General features: G+C 58.2%; 1 protein-coding gene and 1 long non-coding RNA gene across 7 annotated transcripts in view; one reads left to right on the plus strand and one right to left on the minus strand.

Moving 5' to 3' along the window:
• LOC309624185 overlaps positions 1–23982 on the minus strand; it is a 46068-nt gene that overhangs the window by 21013 nt on the left and 1073 nt on the right. The gene's annotated exons all lie outside the window — the stretch shown is intronic.
• On the plus strand, positions 4350–23860 carry ADAMTS10 (ADAM metallopeptidase with thrombospondin type 1 motif 10). Of its 6 annotated transcripts, XM_082381929.1 has the most exons (26): positions 4352–4557; positions 6789–6868; positions 8204–8390; positions 8628–8974; positions 9325–9481; positions 10474–10691; positions 12166–12249; positions 12350–12495; positions 12912–12955; positions 13104–13209; positions 13295–13441; positions 13638–13779; positions 16628–16735; positions 17147–17292; positions 17390–17453; positions 18182–18284; positions 18516–18649; positions 18748–18871; positions 19891–19971; positions 20060–20223; positions 20319–20445; positions 20541–20670; positions 21036–21240; positions 21478–21654; positions 21748–21907; positions 23072–23860. In XM_082381929.1, the coding sequence occupies exons 3-26, from the start codon at positions 8303–8305 to the stop codon at positions 23179–23181; spliced, it is 3312 nt and encodes a 1103-aa protein (XP_082238055.1). In that variant the 5' UTR covers positions 4352–4557; positions 6789–6868; positions 8204–8302; the 3' UTR covers positions 23182–23860. The 6 variants fall into 6 exon arrangements, with proteins under 6 accessions (XP_082238056.1, XP_082238057.1, XP_082238055.1 ...); XM_082381930.1 differs by lacking the exon at positions 19891–19971 and having other exon boundaries at positions 4350–4557; XM_082381931.1 differs by lacking the exon at positions 17147–17292 and having other exon boundaries at positions 4350–4557; positions 13638–13762; positions 18527–18649.

The following is a 23982-nucleotide window of genomic DNA, read 5'->3' on the forward strand; positions in this document are numbered from 1 at the left end:
AAGAAAGGCAACCACATTTGAAGTTTACGTCAAAGTCACAAAGTGCTGGGCTTGAAGAAAATCGCCTGCCACGGGTTCTGGGGGTGGCAGAGGGAGACAGCTGAGCCTTGTCTGTCCCAGCAGCAGAGGGGAAACTGAGGCCAGCCCTCAGATCATCACTCTGAGATCAGGGGTGATGTCCCCAACAGCTGGCCCCAAACTGGGGAGGAGGGGCAGGGGATCTGTGTGTGCTGTAATGAGGGGGAGGGGGCAGTTGGGGAGGCAGTGGGAGCGGGGAACCTCCAGGTCTCATTGGAAACGAGGGGGAAGGCAGGAGGGTTATGTCACCTTTGCTGGGCAGACTTTGGGGGTTTTGAGTTGCTTTTTGTTCCCCTGCTTTGTTGAGATATATAACTGACATATAACATTGTATAAGTTTAAGGTGTACAACTGTGATAATGTGATACAATTATATATCATTAGCTAACACCTCCATCATGACACATAATTACCATTTCTTTCTTGTGGTGAGAACATTGACAATCTTAGCAACTTTCAAGTATACAATACAGTACTGTAATCATGATGCTGTCCATTACATCCCCAGCACTCATTCATCTTCTAACTGGAAGTTTGCCCCCTTTGACCAGCATCCCCCCCCCTTTCCCCTACCCCCCCCCAGGCCCTGGCAACCACCATTCTACTTCGAATCCACGTTAAAGTGAGGTCGTAGGGTATCTGTCTCTCTGAAAGGAAACTGACCACACGCCCTTCCCTCTCCCACTCCAGGTCTCTGCCCTTGATGTGTCCTCAGCCTGAAACTCTCTTCCTTGCCTCTTCGACTGCCCGACTCCTAATCTTCCTACAGATCTCCTATTAAATGTGGTTTCCTCCGGAAAGCCTTTCCTGATCACCAACTAGAAGAGGATGGCCTTTCTGTCAGTTTCACCTGACCTTGAGCAGGTGCGATTTGTCTCAGCGTTTAAGAGGATACCAACTCCCTGGCTGGGAAAAATATCTGGCAGGTGGGCTAGAGATGGGGGCTTCAGGCCCTGAGAAAGGGATCACCACTCAACACAATGATCCCAGGGCACCTCAGGGATTCCCTCCCACTCTGGGAGATCTTCCACCTCGAAGCTCACCTGCCTTCCCCCTAGGTGGTGAGATAACCTGTGACTTTTATCTTGGTTGTTCTATTCTGGTTCTGCCACTCCTTGCTGGGCAAACTTGAGCAAGTTACTGAGCCTCTCTGTGCCTCAGTTTTCTCATTTGGGAAATGGCTATGATAATGGTGCCCACTTCATAGGACTGATGTGAAGTTAAAACGGGCCTGAAAGCAAGTGCTTCAGCATCGTGGTCATTATTATTATTATTATGTCTCTCTTCTTTTCCCACTTCCTACAGTCTAAGGGCAACAATGAGATTCTGCTGCACCCTCCTGTGGCAGCCCTGGAGTACTGCATCCCTCCAGGCACAACTCATTACATCACTCTTGGTTCTAAAGGTTGCAAATTACAAAAAAAAAAAAAAAAAAAAATCTTTTAAATCAGTCCAAGCTGGTTTAAGTCAAAAGATTATGTATTGGCCATAACAGCCTTTGCACTTGCTGTGCCCTTCTCCTAGAATACCCTCACTCCCACCCCCTCACTTCCTCCTTCTTAACATTCAAACCAGGATGTCAATGCCACCTCCACAGGGAGCCTTTTGACAGCTCCCTATTTATTCAATACTGACACCAACTCTGTGCCAGACCCTGTTCTAGGCACTAAGGATACTGCTGTGGACCACACAGATGAAGACTCCATCCTCAAAGCTGACATTCCCGTGAGAAAGACAGAATCAACAAACACAAGTATTCCACAGAGTAAGTCAGGTGGTGACTCACGCTGAGAGTAAAATAAGTCAGGAAATGGGAGAGGAGGTGTGTGTGTGGGGGGGTAATCTTGAAGTGGGGGGGGTGGCTGGGCAGGCCTCTCTGAGGGGGCTACGTTTGAGACTAGACTTGAAGAATGAGATGCAGTCAGCATTCCAGGCATAGCGAACAGCAAGTGCAAAGGCCCTGAGGCAGGTCAATTACCTCTGGGGAATGGAGATTGTCATTGTTCCTGGCTGTGTCTCCAGTACCTGGACAAGCACCTGGCACAAAACAGTGTTTAATAAAGATTGCATGAATGAAAGCCCAGCTATGGGCTTCAGGAACAGCTGGCTCAGGGCTGAAATGATGGCCTTGGGGCCATTGCCCTCCTCCACCTGGGTGGCTTCATCTTTTTTTTTTTTTTAATTGAAGTATAGTTGATTTACGATGTGTTAATTTCTGCTGTACAGCAAAGTGATTCAGTTATATATATATATACTTTTTCATATTCTTATCCTTTATGATTTATCACAGGATATTGAATATAGTTCCCTCTGCTATACAGTAGGACCTTGTTGTTTATCCATCCTATATATAATAGTTTGCCTCTGCTAATCCCAAACTCCTAATCCTTCCCTCCCCGTTGGCAACCACAAGTCTGTTGGCTTCAGTCTTATAAGAGGTCTCTCCCTGTTGTCTAAGATGGGGACTCAGCTTCAAATGCTACTCAAGATGCAAAAGTCTGTTTCCCAAGATTCCTTGCAAAAGCCCTGACACAGCTCATTGCGGGTTGGTTATGTGCCCATCCTCCAATCAGTCCAGGAGGCCAGGAGATGGGATGTGGGTGTGGCTTAGGGCCAAGTTACATGCCCTGCCCAGACCACACCTAGTGGGGAGAGGGAGCACCCAAGGGACATCTGGGGTTGTGGCACGTCAGGGAGGGGGAATGGATGCAAAGAGCCAGTTTCCCAGATGATTATAGGAGGTTTTACAGCTAGTAAGTGGCAGAAGCTGGGAGCTCCTTGTTCAAAGCAGCCCTGAAATTCTCAGTGCTGTCTGGTGGCCACCCATCACCAGACTAAGGACCTGTGGCTGGAGCAGACACTGGGCTGAAAGGAGGAGCTTTTAGCATCAGGGCCAACTGAGAATGCAAAGGCAGCCACCCCTCCGATGGAGAAAGAAGCAAACACAAGGCAGCTCAGGGTGGGCTCCCAACAGGCCCATGCCGGGAACAGAGGGACAGGCTGGCAGAGGCAGAGAGGGCTTACTTAGACTTGCTTCTCCCTGGGGTGGGGGGGGGGGGGGGAGTGGGTAGCAAACGAGGATGGGCTGCCCCTCTGGCCTGGCCTGGGGAGAGGATGGGGTGGAGGTGGAGCTGTAACCTGGTGGGAGCTCCAGGAGGACTCTGGTATTTATGGAGTACCTACTGTATGCAGGAGCCCTGACATGTCTTTCCAAGTTCAAGGCAAAGAAAACAAATGTTTGCTGTTGGCTGAACCCCTCCCTCCTTGGCCCTGTAAACGCTACTACGCCGCCCACCCCCCCACCCCACCAAGGGATGAGGAAGATGAGAAGGCCAAGGGCAAGGCCAGGCCAGCCTCTGTCTAGCTCCCTGGTGGCCAGGGCTGGAAAATGCCTGGAATCGTGGGGTCTGAGGGTCACCGCCCTGCCCCTCCCAGAGCACCAGCCCCTAGACAGGCACCCAGAGGCCTGGGGGACAGCCGGCCACGTGGGGTTCAAACCCCATCCCCGCCCTGACTATCCAGGTCACCCCTACTCATGCCTTAGCTCCACATCTAATGAGCACTGCTCCAGGGGGAACCAAAACCCACAGGGCCACCCCCTCTCATGGAGCGTTCACTCGCCCCCCTCTCCGGCCTCAGTTTCCTTTTCTGTGAAATGGGACGAGCCAGGCCAAGCCCAGGCCAAGCCCAGGCTCCGGGCTGGTCAAACTCCCAGAGGGGAGCGCTGGGAGGGCGGGGGCGAGTTGAGATGTATTCAGCCTCCCCGGGCACTGTGCCTGGCACACGGGAGGCGCCCAATAAATGCTTGTTTGAGCGAGGACTCGCCTTCAATAAATAACAGCTGTTGTGGACGCTGTGGACGCCGGCGAGGGAGTGGGCCCTCCCCTCCCCCACCCTGTTCCCCCATCCCCCTCTGGCCCCATTCCTGCCCCTTACCGCCCCCCGCCCCGATTTTGCCTCCTCCTCCTTGCCCCGCCTCTTTCCCTTCCGACTTCCCCCTCCCCCAACCGCCCCCTTCTCCTCTTCCTCCATTTCCCTTACCCTTACCCAATTCTCCCTCCCTCTCTAGCCCCCTACCCTAGTCTTTCTCCCCTCCCCCCACCCTTCCACCTCTTTCTCCCCGCCCCCCCCCGCCGCCGCCCATTGTCCCCGCCCCCACCCTATTTCACCCCCATCCTCCATCCCTCCCCCGCCCCCACGACTGGGCGCCTGTCCGAGCGGGGCCGCCCGAGCTCCCGGGTCCGTGGCTCGGGTCCAGCCCGCGGCCCTGCACCGGCGGCGGCGGCGGCGGCGGGCGGGGTCTTGGCGGCGCGCGGTTTGGGGGTTTTTTATAACCCTGGCAGGCTGCTCAGGAAGTGCCGTCCCCGCGCCCCCTCCCCCGGCCACGCCGCCGCGCTCGCTCCCTCCCTTCCTGCGCGTGGGCCGGCGAGACGGCGGCGGGGACTGCAGGCGGAGGCCCGGGCGGGCGGCCGGCCGCGGGTAACGGCGCGGGGCGGGGCGGGGCGGGGGTGCGGGGCTAAGGGGGACTTTGTGTGTCCGCGTCGTCGCCCGGGGATGGCCGTGGGCCGCCGGACGACGGACGTCGGGCCGTGGGGGTTGTGGCGGTGTGCGATGTCCCTACGCGTGTGCGACACGCAACGCGCCCCTGAGTTCCTGGGAGCGCCTGTCTGGGTTTGTTTGCTCCGTGTGTGTGTGTGTGTGTGTGTGTGTGTGTGTGGACATCCACGTCTGTATAAATGCCGTGTGTCTGCGCGTGTGTGGCTGTATGAAAATGTAAGTGCCTGGCTATGTTTGAATTTGTGTGTGATGTGTGATTTGGGTGTTATGTGTCTGCGGAAGTGTGAGTGTAAGCCAGTGTGTGCACGTAGGTCAGCATCTCCTGGGTGTAAATGTCTGGATGAGTGTCTCTCCAAACATCTGCCGGTGTGTCTCCGTGTGTGTCTGAGTTTCATGAGTGTGTAAATGCCTGTGTGTACGTGCATCTGGTGGGTCTCAAGGTTTGGAGGACTTCGTGAATTTGTTCCTGGTCTGCTGTGAGTGTGGAAATGAGTGTGTACGTGTCTGTGCACGTAAGCCTGGGTGTGTGACTCTGGGTTGTGTGTGTGGGTATGCACATAGGTCTGGGGAATGTGTAGCTGTGTGTCTCGCATGTTTGTCTCAGGGTGTGAGTGTGTACTGAGTGTTGGGGCGGTCCTTTGTGGGTCTGCGGTGTCTGGTTGTTGGTCCCCAGCCTCACAGGTGTGGTCACCCTCAAGTGTGTGTGCGTGCACGTCGTTGCCAATGTGTGTTTGTGTGTCTGGGTGTGGGAGTGGCGCCGCCCACTTCCCCTGAGCTGGTCATCGGGGCCACAACCGTCTGCCTCCGGGTGTCTCCAGCCATCAGCTCAGGGCCTTTAATTAGCGGCTGGTTGCGGACCCGCCGGGTGCCGGGCCCCCTCCTCCTGCAGGCCGGGCCTTTGTCTGCTCTCCGGGCAGGGGCTGCCGCCTCTCCTGCCTGCCCAGCCAGATGTTCAGAGCCTGGGCTGGCCGGGCCTCCGCCTGGGCAGTCTCGGCCTTGGCCTCCGCAGGGAGGCTCCGCGGCCCTGTCCCCCAGCCCGCCCGGACATCTGGGTGTAGAGCGGCCGATCCCTGCAGGATCCCGCGGGTGGGATGGAGCCTCTGTTTCCAGAGGCTGTTTCCGCCGGCATTTCCTCCCCCACCTCCAGCGGGCTGGCACCCTCCCCCATGCTGGCCATCTCCCTCCTGCCTTCTAGGAGGGAGGGGCTGGAGGGAATGGCCAGGCCTGGGTACACACACACAAACACACTCTTACGGTCACACACAGGGTCACATGGGCAGACACACACAGTCACGTGGGCACACACCACACACAAAGTCACATATACACAGTTACAGCCATACACAGTCATGGATGTGTAGTCACCCGCAGACATCCCACGGGAGACCCCCAGCTGACATCCTGTGGCCCACCCCCACCCCCAGGCTCAGGCCCAGTAATCCTCTACCCACCCCCAAGCCTTCTCTTCCCCCCCACCCCAGAGCCACCAATCTGTGGTCCCCCCAATGCCCAGAGCGGGTCATACCTCCCAGCCCCACTGCGGGCTGTACCACTGTTCCAGATTCTCTCCCCCTGGCCTCACCCTGGCAGACACCTTGTACCTGTACGTCCCCCTCCAGACTCCTCCTATCCTGCACCTCATCCCCCACCTGTGCTGGGTCCTTCTGCCCTCTCCTCCACACCCCACTTGAGCTAGAAGCACCAGAGGCAGGGGAGAGGTTGTAGGGGGGAGGGGCCCAGCTGCAGAGGACCGAGGTGAGGACTCAGAGGAGGGGGGAACAGGAAGAGAGGCCAGGATCAGAGCCACTGAGGGAGAACTTCTGCACCAGGCCTGGCAGTGTGGGAAGGAGAGGGGCAGGATTGGGGGGCTGGGGGGCTCCAGCCTCACTTGCAATGACAATGCTGCCGCCTCGGCATGGGGAGGGGTGTTAAGGCAGGAAGGGGCTCGAGGGACACCCCCCAAAAGGAGGGGCTTTGATCCCAGAGCTAGTCAAGGATGGAACAGGGGAGGGGATGGGGAGCTAGGAACAGAGGGAGGATGAAAGCCGAAAGGAGGATCACCAGGGCCGGGGAGAAGGGCAGGGTGTCCTCAGCGACCCCTGAACTCCAGACCCAGCTCTGCTCTCCTCACCGCCCCCTCCTACCCTGTGCAGGCTCCCAGAAGAGGCACTGAAGGCCCAGAGCGACTCACACACAGGTTCGACACCACGCCACCAACTGAAGCCCCCAAAAGGTAAAAAAAAAAAAAAAAAAAAAAAGACAGAGAGAGAAGCCCAAGGGCTAAACATCAGCCCATCTGAAATGAGCACCACAGTCACAGAGTGGGAGTGAGCTCCCCATAGCTGGAGGGGTCCAATCAGAAGTGGGGGGGAGTGGGGTGTCAGCTTCTAAGTCAGCATCTTGGAGGAAACCTGGCCCCATCTCTCAGGAGCTGAACTGCCCTGTTTGGGGATCGACTCTCAGACTTGGCCAGGCTGCAAAGAAAACAAGACAGTATGTGATTAAGGGGGAAATTGCACAGAGTAGGAGAAGGAGGGCGGAGACAGGAGGAGGGGTGGAGGGTTTGGCACAGGGTGGTGGCCCAGAGTGGTGTCTGTGGCAGGCTGGCCTGGGGCAGATGCTGGAGAAACAGACCTGCCCGGCAGGCCTGGAGCTTCGAGGAGAAATGAGAGGAAGCAGGACTAGGGGCCGGGCTGCAAATGTAGGGCGGAGGAGAGGTCACAGGAACAGAGACCACGATGCAGGGGTTTGCAGCCCCGCTGGCGGGGTGAGTGGTGCTACCCGTGACAGAGAATCCGAAGGCAGGGCCCCCAGGGGGAAGGGGTGCTCCAAGCACTGGCCTCGGGTTTAATCTGGGTTGGAAATTCACGCTGACCAGTCTTCAAGTGTGTCCCAGGCCAGCCGCCCCTTGCTGCCCTCTTGCACTGGCCCTTTGTGGTCCTGGGTCCACAGCAAGCTCCTGCCTGCCCCCGGGCCTTTGCCCCTGCTGTTCCTCTGCCTGGACCACTGCACTGTCTCCTGTCTCTTCACTTCTCATCCTTCCCACCTCTGCTTCCAAGCCTCCTGGTTATTTCCCATAAAGAACGTGTCCTGATCTGAATTACACGTCTTTTCGTTTACTTATCTGTCCTCTGTCATTCCTGGGAGACTGAGCCCCACGGGGTGGGGGGCAGGGGGAGGGCAGGGGCTGTATCCATATTACACACAGTCGCCACCCGATGAGTGAATCCTCTGGGTTATTGCAGAAATGAAATGAGATGGCATGAACATGCTCGGCCAGTAGCTGGCACGTAGTAAGTGCTCATGGAGTCAAGGTCCCCGCCTGTCCTAAGAGCATACGGAGGATAGTGGGGAGGCGGGGGGAGGGGGGGACAGAGAGGCTACTGAGTAAGGAAATGCATTCAGAGGCTTCAAACCAGGGGCGTGGAGGGGGGAATGCCATGGGCATCCCCGAGGCTGGGAGTGAAGGGCTGGCTGCAGGTGTCGTTGTCTGCCTGGTGAGGGACCTTGACGCCGGCTCTGCCCGGCAGCAGGACCAGGCCCCGCTGACCCAGCTCTCCCATCCCAGGAGCCCAGTGATGCTGTCCAGGCTGTGAACAGGGAAGGCAGCGCTGTGGGGGCTGCTGGCAGCCGGGGCTGGGGAGAGACATGTGGACACGTGGCCTCTATGGCTCCTGCCTGCCAGATCCTCCGCTGGGCCCTCGCCCTGGGGCTGGGCCTCACGTTCGAGGTCACGCACGCCTTCCGGTCTCAAGGTAGGGGTGACTCGGGGGTAGTGGTGGGGACCGAGCAAGGAACTGAGGAGGGGTCAGTGCAGCTGGGACGGTGGTCGTGGTGGGTTAGGCCCTGGGGTCAATGAGGCCAGAGTCTTGCAGCAGGTGACCTGGATTCAGGATTCACTGAAGCCAGCATCGTTTACCCTGCAGCTAAGCAGGCAGGACACAGGGGTCCTTCCCAGGACCCACCCCCAAGCCTTTGACCCTCACCCACAGATGAGTTCCTATCCAGTCTGGAGAGCTATGAGATCGCCTTCCCCACCCGAGTGGACCACAACGGGGCACTGCTGGCCTTCTCACCCCCAACCCCCAGGAGGCAGCGTCGGGGCACAGGGCCCCAAGCAGAGTCCCGCCTTTTCTACAAGGTGGCTGCACCGAGCACCCACTTCCTGCTGAACCTGACCCGCAGCCCTCGCCTCCTGGCAGGGCATGTCTCCGTGGAGTACTGGACTCGAGAGGGCCTGGCCTGGCAGAGGGCCGCCCGGCCCCACTGCCTCTACGCCGGCCACCTGCAGGGCCAGGCCGGCAGCTCCCATGTGGCCATCAGCACCTGTGGGGGCCTGGTGAGTGGAGGGTTCTGGGCGGTAGGGGGAAATGCCCACGAGTTTGGGAGTTAAGAAAAACACTTATATAGGTCAGAGAAGGAATCACAGTGGAAGTTTTTTAAACATTTCGAGCTAATCGAAAGGATTAGCTATTTTAAGGTGCAGCTAAAGCAGTACGTAGAAGAAAATGTGTAGCCTTAGGCCAGGCTAAAAATTAATGAGCTGAACATCGAAGAAACTGAAAAAGGAATAGCAACATAAACCCAGTAAAATAGAAGGAATGAAATCGTAAAGACAGAGATAGGGTCCCAGGGGTCCTGGGAACCAGGACCTGACCTGAGCCCTCTGTCCCACTTCCCAACCCCCAGCATGGCCTGATCGTGGCAGATGAAGAAGAATACTTAATCGAGCCCCTGCAAGGTGGGCCCAAGGGGCACCGGGGCCCAGAGGAGAGTGGTCCCCACGTGGTGTACAAGCGTTCCTCCCTGCGTCACCCCCACCTGGACACAGCCTGTGGAGTGAGAGGTACATCTGTCTCTCTGGGGCTGGGCAAAGGGGCTGCACAACATCTTTGCCTTGAGGCAGAGGTAGATGGCAGTGTCCCTCCATCCAGAAGGTCAGCAGGCAGCTACATCAGGGAGCAGTGCAGACAGTCGGCAGGGCAGCAGACAATGGAACAACGCATCCATCACTGCCGTAGTCCGATGGCCCAACAGTGAGTGAAACGGGCACCTGGACAGCCAGGCAGGCGCTCAGGTGTAAAACCATCCATCTCTAGGATTATTGTCTGATCAGACAGTTAAGCAGCGGGATGGTGGTAACCAACATTGGGGCAGTTGCACAAGGAAAATACCAGGAGACCTTAGCCACCATTCGGAGGATCAGATTTACAACCAGACTTGCAGGAGGACAGTTGTAACATCAGACATTTAGGGAATGGGAAAGTAAGGAAGCTAGCCAGACAACAGAAGAGTCCCCAGGACAGTCGTACAGCTAAAAAAATGATCTCTGTCCAGTGGAAATGCAGAGCCACTGGAACATTGAATTAGTTGCATGATCCGAGAGTCCCAGAGTAGCACACCATGGCAGACGCACAACCACCGTGGGTTGTAGAAACAGAAAAGTGGATGGTGTCACAATTGGACAGTCACTGGGACAGCCAAGCAGTAAGACCGTCAGGCAGGTGGATTGTTTTACAGCCAGACAGTTGGCGGCAGGGTGAGTAAAAAGTTGCACAGTCAGAAGGCCAGTGAGCCATACAAGCACACAGTTCTGGCAGTGAGACAGGCTGCTACACACATCCATCTGAGCAGTGAAATTGTCGGGAAGTTGCACGGTCATGTTGATTGTCATGGGATGCTGGGCGGCTGTTCAACCAACCAGTTTGGCAGTGAGACAGCCACATCATTGTAGAACCAGCAGCAAAAGAATGAGCTATTTGACAGCCAGATGAATCATCAGACAGGGAGTTAGACAAGCAGGGCAAGCAGCAGAATGACCAGAAATTGTCCATCCAGATGAGAAACCGTGGAAGGGGCGGCCTTGGTGGCTGCGCACCCTGAAACCGCCACCTGCCTGGCCCCTCGGGAATGAAACAGAGCGCGGCCAGCCAGGCCTGAAGCGCTCGGTCAGCCGAGAGCGCTACGTGGAGACGCTGGTGGTGGCTGACAAGATGATGGTGGCCTACCACGGGCGCCGAGACGTGGAACAGTATGTGCTGGCCATCATGAACATTGTAAGTGCCTCCCCCTCCCTGGGCATGGAGCCCCAAGAACACGGAGCTCGCTCCAGAGGTTAGGAAAAGGGGTGTCACCCTCCCCCCCCATCCCTGACCTGAGGCCAGTGAAACAGAATGGAGAGGGGACAGGGTAAGTGAGAAAGGAGGGCTTTTTGTGGCCAGGAATGAGGAGAAGCAGCCTAGCACAGTGGCTAGAAGCATGGACTGGGGAGCAAACCGGCCTGGCCTGAAATCTCAGCTATGCCGCTTTTGAACTGTGTGCCCTTGGGCAAGTTACTTTGCCTGTCTGCCTTGGTTTACCCATCTGTAAAATGGGTATAATAATGGTACTGACTTCATAAGGCTGAGGTGGATGCACTGAATTGCTAAAGCTTAAAACAGCACCTAGCACACAGTAGGTGCCCTGTAATTATTTGCTGTACAAAAAAATAAATGGGCGACTTGCAGGTACTTGCTCAGGTTAGCAGTACACACGTGGGTGCGCATCTGTCTGCATGCAGGGCTCACCCAAGCGCCTACCTATAAATTCATACAGGCCGACCTGGCTGACCCACACTCAGTTGGAGTCAGCACCCATCCTAGATCTTGATCAAGACTGTGGACCTCTCTGAGCCTCAGTTTTCTGCCTCTGTAAAATGGGGTTATACTAGTATCTATCACAAAAGGGTAAGAGATAGTGAGAGGGAAGCCAGCTAGAGCACTTGGCACATAGTAAGCGCTTGATGAGTGACGCTGTTGTTCCACTAAAGCAAAAAGGGAAGACAAGAAGTTTAGCGCAGATCGATGGCCCGTTATGTTGACATAATTTCATATCTGATACCCCTGCTTTCTGCCCAGGACCCGCCTTCCTCCCTTGGGCTTCCAAAGTTCCCTCAAACCTGCCGGGGTTTCTGGGGGTTTCCACATGGGACAGTGATGGCTCAGGGCTCCAAGGTCATTGCACAGAGTGGCCTCCATCATCTGTGCCCACTCACCCCTGGGCACTTCCTCCTCCCCTCTGACCACTGTCTCCAGAGCTTCCTGCCCCCACACTTCCACCTTCCGGTGGTGATGCTCAAATTGGTACCTTCAGACAGTATGGAATGAGGCCAGATGTGCACATCCTTTAGGCCATCTCTGGGCAGAGGCAGCCGGCGGGTGGGCAGGGAGGAGGGAGGACAAGTAGACAGACAAGCTGAGCGGGGTAGGGGTGAGTTGGAAAGAAACGCACTGGCAGGCAGGCTTAGCCAGACTTGAACCCCACTTCCAGCGCCTACCAGCTCTGCATCCTAACCAGCTGAGCATCAGTTTGCTCATCTGTAAAATGGGAATGATAATACGTACTCCTGTGAAGATCTAGGCAGCAGGCTTAGCCTGAGCCCCAGCACACAGTAGGTACTAGATTGAAGCAAGCTGTTGTCATCGTTTCACTTTTTGTTTTCTACTCTGGGCCCCTCTTAAGACTCGGTCTCTCTTGTTTCTTGGAGGTCAGGTTGCCAAACTTTTCCAGGACTCGAGTCTGGGAAACATCGTTAATATCCTGGTAACACGCCTTATCCTGCTCACGGAGGACCAGGTGCGGGGTGTGGGGGGGGCCCACCTTCTCCTGCACGCCAGCGCTGCCCACCTTCCCCTGGGTGGCTGGTACCCATGTACCTCTCTCTGTCCACCCTCAGCCCACCCTGGAGATCACCCACCACGCTGGGAAGTCCCTGGACAGCTTCTGTAAGTGGCAGAAATCCATCGTGAACCGCAGCGGCCACGGCAATGCCATTCCAGAGAACGGCGTGGCCAACCATGACACAGCGGTGCTCATCACGCGGTGAGGGGCGGGGACGGCTCCAGTAGGACTTGAGCCGGGGGACCAGTGGTCCAGGGGACTGTCCAGGTCTAAGCAGGGATCACTTCTGCCGAGAGATGGAAGAGGCCGGGACTGTGCAGCCGCCCCCTTGGGGAGCCAGGGAAGGGGAGGGGCTGCTGGGAGCCTGAGAATGTGGGGAGGCGGGTGTGGGGCTGTTCGGACACTGACACATCCTTCACTCACTCTGTCATTCATTCAGTCAGTCATTCATGCACCCCGGCATCTCCAAGGCCAGCTGTGGGGAGAGCATGGGGCTTCAGTTCCGAGGCAGGGAGTGCTTCCCAGGCAGGACTCAGCCACCAGAGACAGGCAGGACGGTAGCAGCGGGGCTTAGAGAGTCAGCCGAGCCCCCTCACGGTCCCCCTCTCCTTCCACAGCTATGACATCTGCATCTACAAGAACAAACCCTGCGGCACACTAGGTACCCGGGTCCCCTAGGTTTCAGGCACCTCTGAAGGCAGTGGGCTGGGTGACACTGGCCCTGGTGGGGGTGGGGACCTGGCAGAGTGGACAGGGTCGAAGACGCAGCCCCGAGCCCCCAGCTCCAGCCCCACACGCCCATTTCCCAGGCCTGGCCCCCGTGGGCGGGATGTGTGAGCGAGAGAGAAGTTGTAGCATCAACGAAGACATCGGCCTGGCCACGGCATTCACCATTGCCCACGAGATCGGACACACGTGAGGCGGGGACACGGGAGGGGGCGGGCGGGAGGAGCCGGGCAGGTCCCTCGACACCCGGCAGAGCCGCCACTCCTCTCCCCAGGTTTGGCATGAACCACGACGGCGTGGGGAACAGCTGCGGGGCCCGTGGCCAGGACCCAGCCAAACTCATGGCCGCGCACATCACCATGAAGACCAACCCGTTTGTGTGGTCCTCCTGCAGCCGTGACTACATCACCAGCTTTCTGGAGTGAGGACCTACCTGCCTGTCCCACCCAGGGACACACACTCATGTTGGGGGAGGGGAGGACCTCTGGAAATCAGGGCTGCTTCTGAGAAGGGTCATGTGCTCATAGGGCTGCTCCCTGGGACCCCCACCTGGCTGGGGCCCCGGAGCTCTTGGCCTGCAGCCCTCCAGCATGACAGCTGCTTTCTTCTCGCCACAGCTTGGGCCTGGGGCTCTGCCTGAACAACCGGCCGCCCAGACAGGACTTCGTGTACCCAACAGTGGCCCCCGGCCAGGCCTATGATGCAGATGAACAATGCCGCTTCCAGCATGGAGTCAAATCGCGTCAGTGTAAATACGGGGTAGAGAGAGCCTTCCTGCTTTCCTTCCTGGGAGGGGAGGGGGCCGCCACCACCAGGGTGGGGGGGCCACAGGGGGTGGGAAACTCCATGTGGGCACCCCACACACAGGCAGTGGGGGTGGGAGAGCTGGGAAGGGAAGTGAGCCTCAGTGGGGGATGGGAGGACAGAGGTGCCTGGGGTTATACAAGTGTCACGCACGGTCACAGTGCTCGGGAACAAGAATGGGATCTCCTGGTTCTCCAGACCCCTGTTTTGGGGACTGAGCTGGGGAGAGCCTGGGGGTCCACCTTCTGCTGCAGCAGGACTCAAGTCCCAAGATCCCTAACTGGGCCATTTTTAACGAAACATCCAGATTTGGTGGAAATAGTTTCCCTGGGGATGAACCATCTTCCCCACTTGGCAAAAAACTGGAGAGATCCTTCTAGGGATACCCTGTCTTCATTCCCTCCATCCCCCACTGACTGGTTCACAAGATCTCTTGGCCCCAGTCCTTAGCTGGACAAGCTCTGAGCCCCCTGATCACTCCCCACTCTTGCTTGAGGATTATACTCAGCTCCCAAAGCCCCATCCACCCATAGAGAAGTGAGCTGGGGATGCCACTCCCAGCTCCCCCGAGGAAGCTGGTGACCCTCTTCAGCCCCCAGGGACCACCGGCTCATCTGGGGTCTGCCCCTCCATTGCCTACCTCCCCCAATTCCCTGAACACACCCCCTAACTCCTCACAGCCTCAGCCTTAGTAGCCCGGACGCAGTCCCAATTCTCCACACCCTCAAGACTCAAAAAGATCAGCTTGAATGACTTGTCCAAGCTAAGGCCATGTTAACTCAAAACAGGGAGCAGGCAGCTGTTAAAATGCCCTCACTTTATTCCAGCGCAAGACAAGGAGACAAACACTGGATCAATTCATATTTAATCCACTCTCAGCACCCCACCCCACCCAACTTGGCTGGTAACTACAGCTCCCTCTAATGAATTCCTAGAGAATTCAGAAGGTACTCTTGAGCATCTGCTGTGTCCCAGGTATCCTAACGATGACAACGATGGCTGACATTTACTGAATGCTCACTGTATGCCAAGCATGTGAAATGTATCATCTCAGTTAGACTCCTGACAACCCTACTGTCCCCATATTGCAGAAGAAGGGACTGAGGCATAAGGAGGATGCCTTGCCCAAAGTCACCATTTGAGAACATGACAGAGCTGGGATTGGAATCTAGGTTTCTCTATGAATCTAAATTTTATAAAGGGGTGGGTAAGTGGAGAAAGTGCCAGATTATCAAGCATGGACCACTGCTGGCTGTATGTTGAATTGATTCTTCCTTTTATTTTTCCAAGGAACATCTTCCTGGCCCTCCTGGCAAAGGGGTAAATTATTGACTACATGTAAATCAGTAAAGAGCTGGGCCTGGTGCCTGGTCCAGAGACAGTTGTGGTCTTATTACTCAATAACAGGGTGTTTATGCAAGCCCTTTCATATCTACTCTGCTACATGCCCCTCAGCCATATGTAGACAAGGCCCATCTTAACAGATGAGGCCCAGAGAGGGGAAATGTGTTGCAAGTCAGTGGTGGAGTTGAAGTCTCCCAGAGTGGCCCAGGACTCATTCATATATACTATGGCACCTCCTTGTGGAGAGGAGGAAGAGCAGGACTGGATTAGGCAGTTCTCTTTAAGAGGTGTCAGAAGTGGGATCAGGGCCTGTGATATTTTTACAAATGGCCAGGAGAACATAAGCCAAGTGAAGCCAGCAAACCAGGCTGAGTTTTTAGATGAGAAGTATCCTCTGAGGGAGCAGGTTTGAGGACCACCCTCCAAACTTCTCATGTGTGTGCAGGTGTCTCTCAGAGGCTAACACAGGAAAGTCCCTTCTTGCAGCCATTGATTAGTCCACTCCCAAATCTTCAAAGTTTGGAAGGATCAGGTTCTAAGAGAAGATTACATGTGATTGTAAAAAGGGGACAGAAGGATCTTCACTTCTCAGAGGAAAGACCCTGGGATATGGGGCAGGATGTAGGCTAGAGGGTCAAATCTGGCCACACCTGAACCCAGTGGGGCTTGTCCAGGGGTATTAATTAACCTGGACCTAAAGGGTCTGAGTGACTCCCTGGGACTGGTCCAGCCTCCTGCCATGGACAGGACCTGCTGCCAGGGTCTGGGCCAGCCCAAGTAAGACTCAGGAAGAAGATGGGCTGATTTTTCACTGGGAGAACTAGAGGAACTTTCCACATAAACCCAGCCTGCCCTTATCCCCTCTCAACCCTCCATAGATTAAAAGCTTTGGGAGCCTCCCCAGTTTAGGTGGGGGAAACAATGAGAACTACCAGCTGGAAAAAGAATTAGAGACAGGGCCCTTGACCTGAGCCATCATCAGGCCTGATTTTTCAACCACTGCTCTTGGGTAGGCTGCTTTGCCCATTCTAAAAATCCTTCCTCTTCATTTCTCAGCAGGTCCCAAGGTTTCTCCTAGAAACTTGGGAGGTGCCACGGGTTGAACTGTAGAGGGATTCGATCATAGACGCTGCGATCAAAGTTCTAGGTCAGGATCCAGACTAACCCTTAGTAGCTGTGTGACTTATAGCGAGTGACCTTACCTGTCTGAGCCTTGGTTTCCTCATAGTAAAATGGGGATTGTAGTGCCTAAGGGAGTTTGCGGCACTCCTAGGTGTTTTATAAGTGCTGCTTTCAGGCAGAGGAGAGGTCCCAACCCATGCCCCCGCAAGGGGTTGCAAAAAGAGACCCAGGAAAGGAGCGCTGGGGCCCCACTGTCAGCCGGCAGTGAGCGGGTCGCCTCGGTCCTCCCAAGGAAGGTGGGAGGGGGGCGAGCCTGAGCGGGCGCCTTGGCCCGCAGGAGGTCTGCAGCGAGTTGTGGTGTCTGAGCAAGAGCAACCGGTGCATCACCAACAGCATCCCGGCCGCCGAGGGCACGCTGTGCCAGACGCACACCATCGACAAGGGGGTGAGCGCAGGCCGAGAGCCTCCACACCCCCACCACCCACCCCGACCCCTCCATCGGCTTTGGCCACGCCTACTGCCTGTAAGCCCCACCCCTGGCCTGAGGCCACACCCGCTCCCAAGCCACGCCCTGCACGCTTGTCCCAACACTAGCTTCACCACCCGTTCGGGACCCTAAGCTTAGGCCACGCCCCTTCTTTGAACAGTGTCTCTCCCTAGCCACGCCCCCATATTACCGGACAGAATCCCCGTCTTCGGACCCCACCTCCGTCCCCCCCCCCCCCGTCCCGCTTTCGCTCCACCTCAGGAGGGCTCAGACTTCCGGCTGGGGGGCTGGGGTGCGGGTAGGATTGAGCGCCAAGTCCCAGAGAGTCCGCAAAGCCCGACTCGCCCCTCCCCATCATCCCACCCGCAGTGGTGCTACAAGCGGGTCTGCGTCCCCTTCGGGTCGCGGCCGGAGGGCGTGGACGGCGCCTGGGGCCCGTGGACCCCGTGGGGCGACTGCAGCCGGACGTGCGGCGGCGGCGTGTCCTCCTCCAGCCGTCACTGCGACAGCCCCAGGTGAGCCCCCAGGCCCCGCTGCCGGGAGAGCGGGGCGGGCGGTCCTCGCCCCCTACTCCCCCTGCCCCATTTCTCTGCTGTCCACCCCCATTTCCAGGCCGACGATCGGGGGCAAGTACTGCCTGGGCGAGAGACGGAGGCACCGTTCCTGCAACACCGATGTGAGTTCCCCCAGGACCCCAAGCCGGGTACCCTTGGCCCCTCTTACACGCGGGAAAAGAAAGGCATACATCAGCTTCCAACGAGCCCGGGCCAGCTGGCCACCATCTCCTCGGGAAACCTGCAGCGGCCACCCCCTCCTTCCCCGGACCTCCCTACACCAGCCCTGGGCCCTGTCTCCTTCCAACTCTTCACACTTTTGCAGTAGATGCGTCTCCCACCTGGAAATAACTGCTTGACCCCTGACAACCCCCTCCAGCTACACGTGCTTCTCCCTTTACTGCCCAATTTCCCCCAAAAGCCCTGCTCCTGCCCCAAAGCTGACCCGAGCTCCCTGCCCCAGAACCCAGTGGCCAAGTTTTCGTCCCCTGTTTGCACTGCCTTCTGACCAAGGACCACGGTCTCCTGTCCAACACTCCCGTCCACACGTCCCCCACACTCGCGAAGAGTGAGTGGGCCTTGCTCCTTTCTAAGCCGGCTCTCTCAAGGCCCCATGGTCTGAGACCAGAAACCCAGGTGTCATCCTCAGCTTGCCCACAAACTCTAGTGAGTCACTTACTCCCATCTCAGACACCACCACCCCCCGGCCTCCTCCCTGGCCTCCTTGCCTCCAACCTCACTCCTCCAACCCACCCCTGCTCAGAGCATTAGTTCTCCGGCCCCAGGCCTCTGCCCTAACTGCATCCCCCCCAACACCTGGCCTCCCTACTTCTCCCTTTTTGTGCCCCAGGACTGTCCCCCAGGCTCCCAGGACTTCAGGGAAATGCAGTGCTCTGAATTTGACAGTGTCCCCTTCCGTGGAAAATTCTACACGTGGAAAACGTACCGGGGAGGTGAGCAGGGGATTCAGAAGGCCTTGGGGCAGTAAGGGGGCAACCGCAGGTGGAGACCATATCATGGGGTCTGCCCTGAGCCCTCCCCTCACCCAAGGAGCCAGAGCGCCCGGGATGTGGCTCAGCAGCGCCTAGACTGAACACCGGGAAGCCCCCCTCCCTCTGCCCAACGTGCCTGTCCTTGTTGGGTCTGGGGTCTGGCCCTCAGTCTGATGGGGCCGTGCCCCCCAGGGGGCGTGAAGGCCTGCTCGCTCACGTGCCTAGCAGAAGGCTTCAACTTCTACACGGAGAGGGCGGCGGCTGTGGTGGACGGGACGCCCTGCCGCCCAGACACAGTGGACATTTGTGTCAGCGGCGAGTGCAAGGTGGAGGGGACTCCCCACGAGAGGGGAGGGGTGAGGGGGCCGGAGGTGGAGGGGGGCAGCTCCCTGACTTCCCCAACGCACACCACTGCCCTCCCCAGCACGTGGGCTGCGACCGGGTCCTGGGCTCTGACCTGCGGGAAGACAAGTGCAGAGTGTGTGGGGGTGATGGCAGCGCCTGCGAAACCATCGAGGGGGTCTTCAGCCCAGCCTGGCCTGGAGCCGGTGAGAGACCCCCCCCCCCAGCTTCCCTTTCACACTCCCCACTCGGTGGCTGGGGGCGGGGCTTGCCCCACCACAGTAACCAAGATCAGCAACTCCTCAGAGCCAAGGGCCCAGTGGGGTGTCAGGGACCCCAAAAGGTCCTGGACGTGATGCCGCAGGTCAGGGTCAGGGACTGGCTTGGGCTCTTGGTGCCTAAAGCTCGGCAATTAAAGTGTCCAAGGGGGTGGGGGCCTAAGTCTCTCCCCTGCCCTATCCTGAGGGCCTCAAACCGGGTCTTGAGGGGGCAGGCGCCTGACCCTCCAAGGAGGCTGAGGGACTCTCTGTGCTAGAGCACAGAGCTTACTAGGGGTGGGGATAGCTGCAGGGTGTGGTGAACTTGAATGTCTCCCAACCTTGGGCTGAAGGGAAGAGACCCCAGTGAGGTGGGGGAAGGGAGGTGGGCTTAAGGGACCAAACACACACTGAGGGCCAAGTGTGGAGTTCAGGGGACAGTCTGGGGGTACAGACAGATAAACCAGGACTCATGGGGGACACAGGTGGGCAGGGATAGAGGGTTCACAGGGGCCCAAGATCATCCAGGTCGTAAGTGATGGAGCTCACTGCAAACCTGACTCTGACTGCTAAAACCGCCAAGTCACCCTGTGTGGGTCAGGGCCCCGCGGTGGCCCCTTCCCTCTGCCTAAGCCCTGCCCTGCTGCTTGTTGGGGGGTGGGGGCGGGTCGGACCACTTTGATGGTTTGAGAGGTAAGAAAGTTTGGGTTCAAATCCCAGCCCAGCCACTTCCTAGCTGTAAAACCGGAGCAATTTGTTTTGTCTCTCTGAGCCTCAGTTTTGTCATCTGTAAAGTGAGTGTGATGACACATCTAACTTGACAGGGCCAGAGCTGGGGATGAGGTGGCATGTCTCTGTAGGTGCTTAGCATGGTAATGGTTAGTTGTTATCATCAGGGACCAGGAATGGGGGAGACAGGCAGGTGCAGGGAAGGGCCAAGTGGGTGACATCTGAGCTCCACTGTCCAGGGTACGAGGAAGTCGTCTGGATCCCCAAAGGCTCCGTCCACATTTTCATCCAGGACCTGAACCTCTCCCTCAGTCACCTGGGTGAGCCAGAGGTGGGAGGATGAGGACTGGGGGTCAGCAGGGGCGGCGTCAGCGTGGCTGGGGTTCTGACCCCTATGCTGTCCCCCAGCCCTGAAGGGGGACCAGGAGTCCCTGCTGCTGGAGGGGCTGCCTGGGACCCCCCAGCCCCACCGCCTGCCCCTGGCCGGGACCACCTTTCAGCTGCGACAAGGGCCGGATCAGACCCAGAGCCTAGAAGCCCTGGGACCCATTAACGCATCTCTCATCGTCATGGTAACGGCAGGGCTGGGAGCAAGGTGCAGGAGGACATTAGCATCCTTGTGGGGCCTCGAACTTGATTTCCATTTGATCCCCACCTACAACGCCAGGTGCTGGCCCGGACTGAGCTGCCGGTCCTCCGCTACCGCTTCAATGCACCCATCACCCGAGATGCACTGCCTCCGTACTCCTGGCACTACGCGCCCTGGACCAAGTGCTCGGCCCAGTGTGCAGGCGGTGAGGCCGGGGTGGGACGGGGTGAGGCGGGTTCTGGTCACCAGGCTGACCTTCCGGGTCGGGCAGGGCTGAGCGGACCTCTCGCCCGCCCCCAGGCAGCCAGGTGCAGGCTGTGGAGTGCCGCAATCAGCTGGACAGCTCAGCCGTGGCTCCGCACCACTGCAGCGCCCACAGCAAGCTACCCAAGAGGCAGCGCGCCTGCAACACAGAGCCCTGCCCACCCGAGTGAGTGCCACCCAGGGTGCAGGGTCGGGATGGCAAGCACTGGAGTGACGGTGCTACTGGGATCAGAGGAGTGGGTGCTCCCTAAGGTGAGGTCAGGGTCCTCCCGGAGTCAAAGTCAGAACAATGGTGCTCCCTGGCCAAGTCCAGGTAATCATCTCCCCTTGGGGTGATGCGCCTCCCAGCCCCCAATGTGGGTGCACAATAAAGTTGTTCTGAGTTCGGGGTGTGGGGCACGGGAGCAACAGGCATCCCGGTGCCAGTTTCCACAATGATGTTAATTGTTGGGGAGGAGGAGGATCTGCTCGTGCCCCAAGGTCAGGGTGGCCTGCCCAGCATACTGTCTCAGACTGCCCCTCCCCCCACAGCTGGGTCGTAGGGAACTGGTCGCGCTGCAGCCGCAGCTGTGATGCGGGCGTGCGCAGCCGCTCCGTCGTGTGCCAGCGCCGCGTGTCGGCCGCCGAGGAAAAGGCGCTGGACGACAGCGCTTGCCCGCAGCCGCGCCCACCGGTGCTGGAGGCCTGCCACGGCCCGGCCTGCCCTCCGGAGTGGGCCGCCCTCGACTGGTCGGAGGTCAGCCGCCCCTTCCCGCCCTGTGCAGAGCAGGGAGGGGCCTGGGTTGCCCCTGTCGGGTGCACACTGAGGCGCCTCCCCACTCCCGCTAGCCCTAGTGAGCTCCTCCCCGCCCCGTGACTGGTCCAAAGTTAGCTGTACCGTCCTCACCTCCCGCCGGACCAGCATCCTTCCCACTCCTTGTGTGAGCGGGGAGGGAGGCGCCCACTGAGCATGAAACGCCCCCTCCAACTGCAGTGCACCCCCAGCTGCGGGCCGGGCCTCCGCCACCGTGTCGTCCTTTGTAAGAGCGCAGATCACCGCGCCACACTGCCCCCTGCGCACTGCCCGCCCGCGGCCAAGCCGCCGGCGACCATGCGCTGCAACCTGCGCCGCTGCCCGCCGGCCCGCTGGGTGGCGGGAGAGTGGGGTGAGGTAGGCGGGCGCGCCCTGCAGGGCGGGAACCAGGGCACGGGCGGCAGGGTGGGTGGCCGTGCTGGGCTGCGGCTCATCCGCGACTCTCCACAGTGCTCCGCGCAGTGCGGCTTCGGGCAGCAACAGCGCCCGGTGCGCTGCTCCAGCCACACGGGGCAGCCCTCGCGCGAGTGCGCGGAGGCCCTGCGGCCCCCCGCCACGCAGCAGTGCGAGGCCAAGTGTGACAGCGCGCCCCCCGGGGACGGCCTGGAAGGTATGTGAGGCGGGGAGGGAACCAGGACGGTCCTGTCCGGAGGAAGCCATAGATAGGAGAGCTGGGGCTCCAGACCATTGGCCCTAGAGCTTCTCCAACCACGGAAATGCCTTTCTCTGTCTTCTCCAGACCATCTTTCACCATCCCCTGCCTGCCAACATGTATTAGGTGCCACTGTGTGCCAGGCGTTGTAGGCACCTGATTTTTCTGGGGGCCCAAACTCAGGTCATTCCTCCAACCACCTCCATGACCTTCACCTTGCTCATCTCCATCTATACGATTATCTGCCCGATATTTTTCTTTAAATCAGTTTCTCAGCCTCAGGCACTCTTGATGTTTGGGGCCAGATGATTCCTTGTCACGGGGGCTGCCCTATGCATTGTCGGGGGTTCAGCATCCCTGACCGCTACCTGCTGCATGCCAATAGTACCCCTCCTCCCGGTGGTGAAAACCGAAAAATGTCTCCAGATATCACCAAATGTCCCCTGGGAGGCAAAATCGCATCTCCTTGAGAACCACTGCTTTAAAGATACCCATTTTTTTTCTACCTAAGTAAATTTATGTTTCATAGAGAGCAATAGGTTACTTACTGAAGGCACTGGAACCAAACTGCCTGGATTCACCTTGCACCTCTGTGCCTTCGTATTCTCATCTATCAAGAGGCGTTTAATATATTCACTTGAGGGAGTGCCGTGTTAGGGAGAGGGACTAAAATAATCCACGTGAAGCCCTTTATTAGCACCAGGCCCTGTCATACATCGTTAACTGCTAACTGGGAACCCTGGTCCATTGTCATGAACAGACTGTCAATTACCCTGTACACAAACTACACAAATACCCTGAGAGGCGTGACTGCCCTGGAGCTCGAGGTCCTCAGTCTGTTACAAAGGGAAACGAGCAAGGATTACGGCTCCAAACAGATAACTGGAAAAGGAACACTTTTCTGGTGATGTAATACGGTGTCCAAACCCCAGACCTGCACTTCCCTCTCAACATCCTCAAAACAACCTAATGACATAGTTACTGGTATAAGCCCCCTTTGAGAGGTGAGGAAACCGAGACACAGAGGAGCTAGGAAGCGCTGTGCAGCCAGCGGTCGCGCCCCTGCCGGAAGGGGTGCTGAGACCGGATTCCCCTCACCTACTCTTCTCCCGCCCCCTCCAGAGTGCAAGGATGTGAACAAGGTCGCCTACTGCCCCCTGGTGCTGAAATTTCAGTTCTGCAGCCGAGCCTACTTCCGCCAGATGTGCTGCAAAACCTGCCAAGGCCGCTAGAGGGCGCACGGTCCTCGGAGCCAAGGCTGGGGGCCGGCTGGGGATGGGGGTGGGGCGACCAGGCCTGCAGCTGGCCAGCCTGAAGGAGCCCGAGGGGGCAGGAGCCGGGAGTGAAGGGTGAGACGGAGCCGGAAGTTATTTATTGGGAACTCTTGCGGGGCTCCTGGCTGAGGGGGATGGAGAGGGGCTGGCCACGCCCACGGCCCCTCCTTTGCCCGTCTCCCAGTTCAGAATGAGACCCCCTCCAGGGTGGGTTTGAGGTGGGAACAACTGTTCGCCCTAGTGCTCTTGCCACCCACCCTTAGGGAGACCCCCAGCACAACCCCCGCCTTTGATCGGAATATGTACTGTGAAGAGTGGGGGTGGGGAGGGGGTCAGCCGGTGCCCTGCCCCCCGCCCCAGCACTGCCCTACCCCTCCACTCTGAGCTGGGGTGGGGGGGAATCTATGTCCGCCACGGGGGAGGGGATTAGCACCACCTCCCTGACACCCTCCACCTAACCAGACCAGCTACAGGGGGGAGGCAGAGCTGGGAAGATCCACCCCATCCTCAGCCCTGCCTGCCCCAGGGGGACCATGTCATCCAGGCCACCCCCGTCATGGTGCTACAGGCCCTGCCCTGGGGCCCACACACCCCTCGCCAGGAAGCCCTACATCAATAAAGTTCTGTCTTGTGTAGATTTCGGTGCGTGGGTGTGTGTACGTCAGTGAGACTGGGTCACATTCAGCTGTCCCCTACCCCCATGCTGGAAGCGACCACAGCCCCTCGCAGGTCGGCCCCAACAGGCCAAAGGGGACTTGT

This window comes from Balaenoptera borealis (genome assembly GCF_965194805.1).
Source record: "Balaenoptera borealis genome assembly, chromosome: 2".
In the NCBI taxonomy this organism is placed as follows: domain Eukaryota; kingdom Metazoa; phylum Chordata; class Mammalia; order Artiodactyla; family Balaenopteridae; genus Balaenoptera; species Balaenoptera borealis.

Excerpts from the sequence above, each read along its gene's own strand:
- ADAMTS10 (XM_082381929.1), top strand. The coding sequence starts at position 8,303 with ATGGCTCCTGCCTGCCAGATCCTCCGCTGGGCCCTCGCCCTGGGGCTG. Across the intron at positions 19,972-20,059 it reads CCTCTCCCTCAGTCACCTGG|CCCTGAAGGGGGACCAGGAG; the intron begins GTGAGCCAGAGG and ends GCTGTCCCCCAG. Across the intron at positions 21,655-21,747 it reads TGGCGGGAGAGTGGGGTGAG|TGCTCCGCGCAGTGCGGCTT; the intron begins GTAGGCGGGCGC and ends GACTCTCCACAG.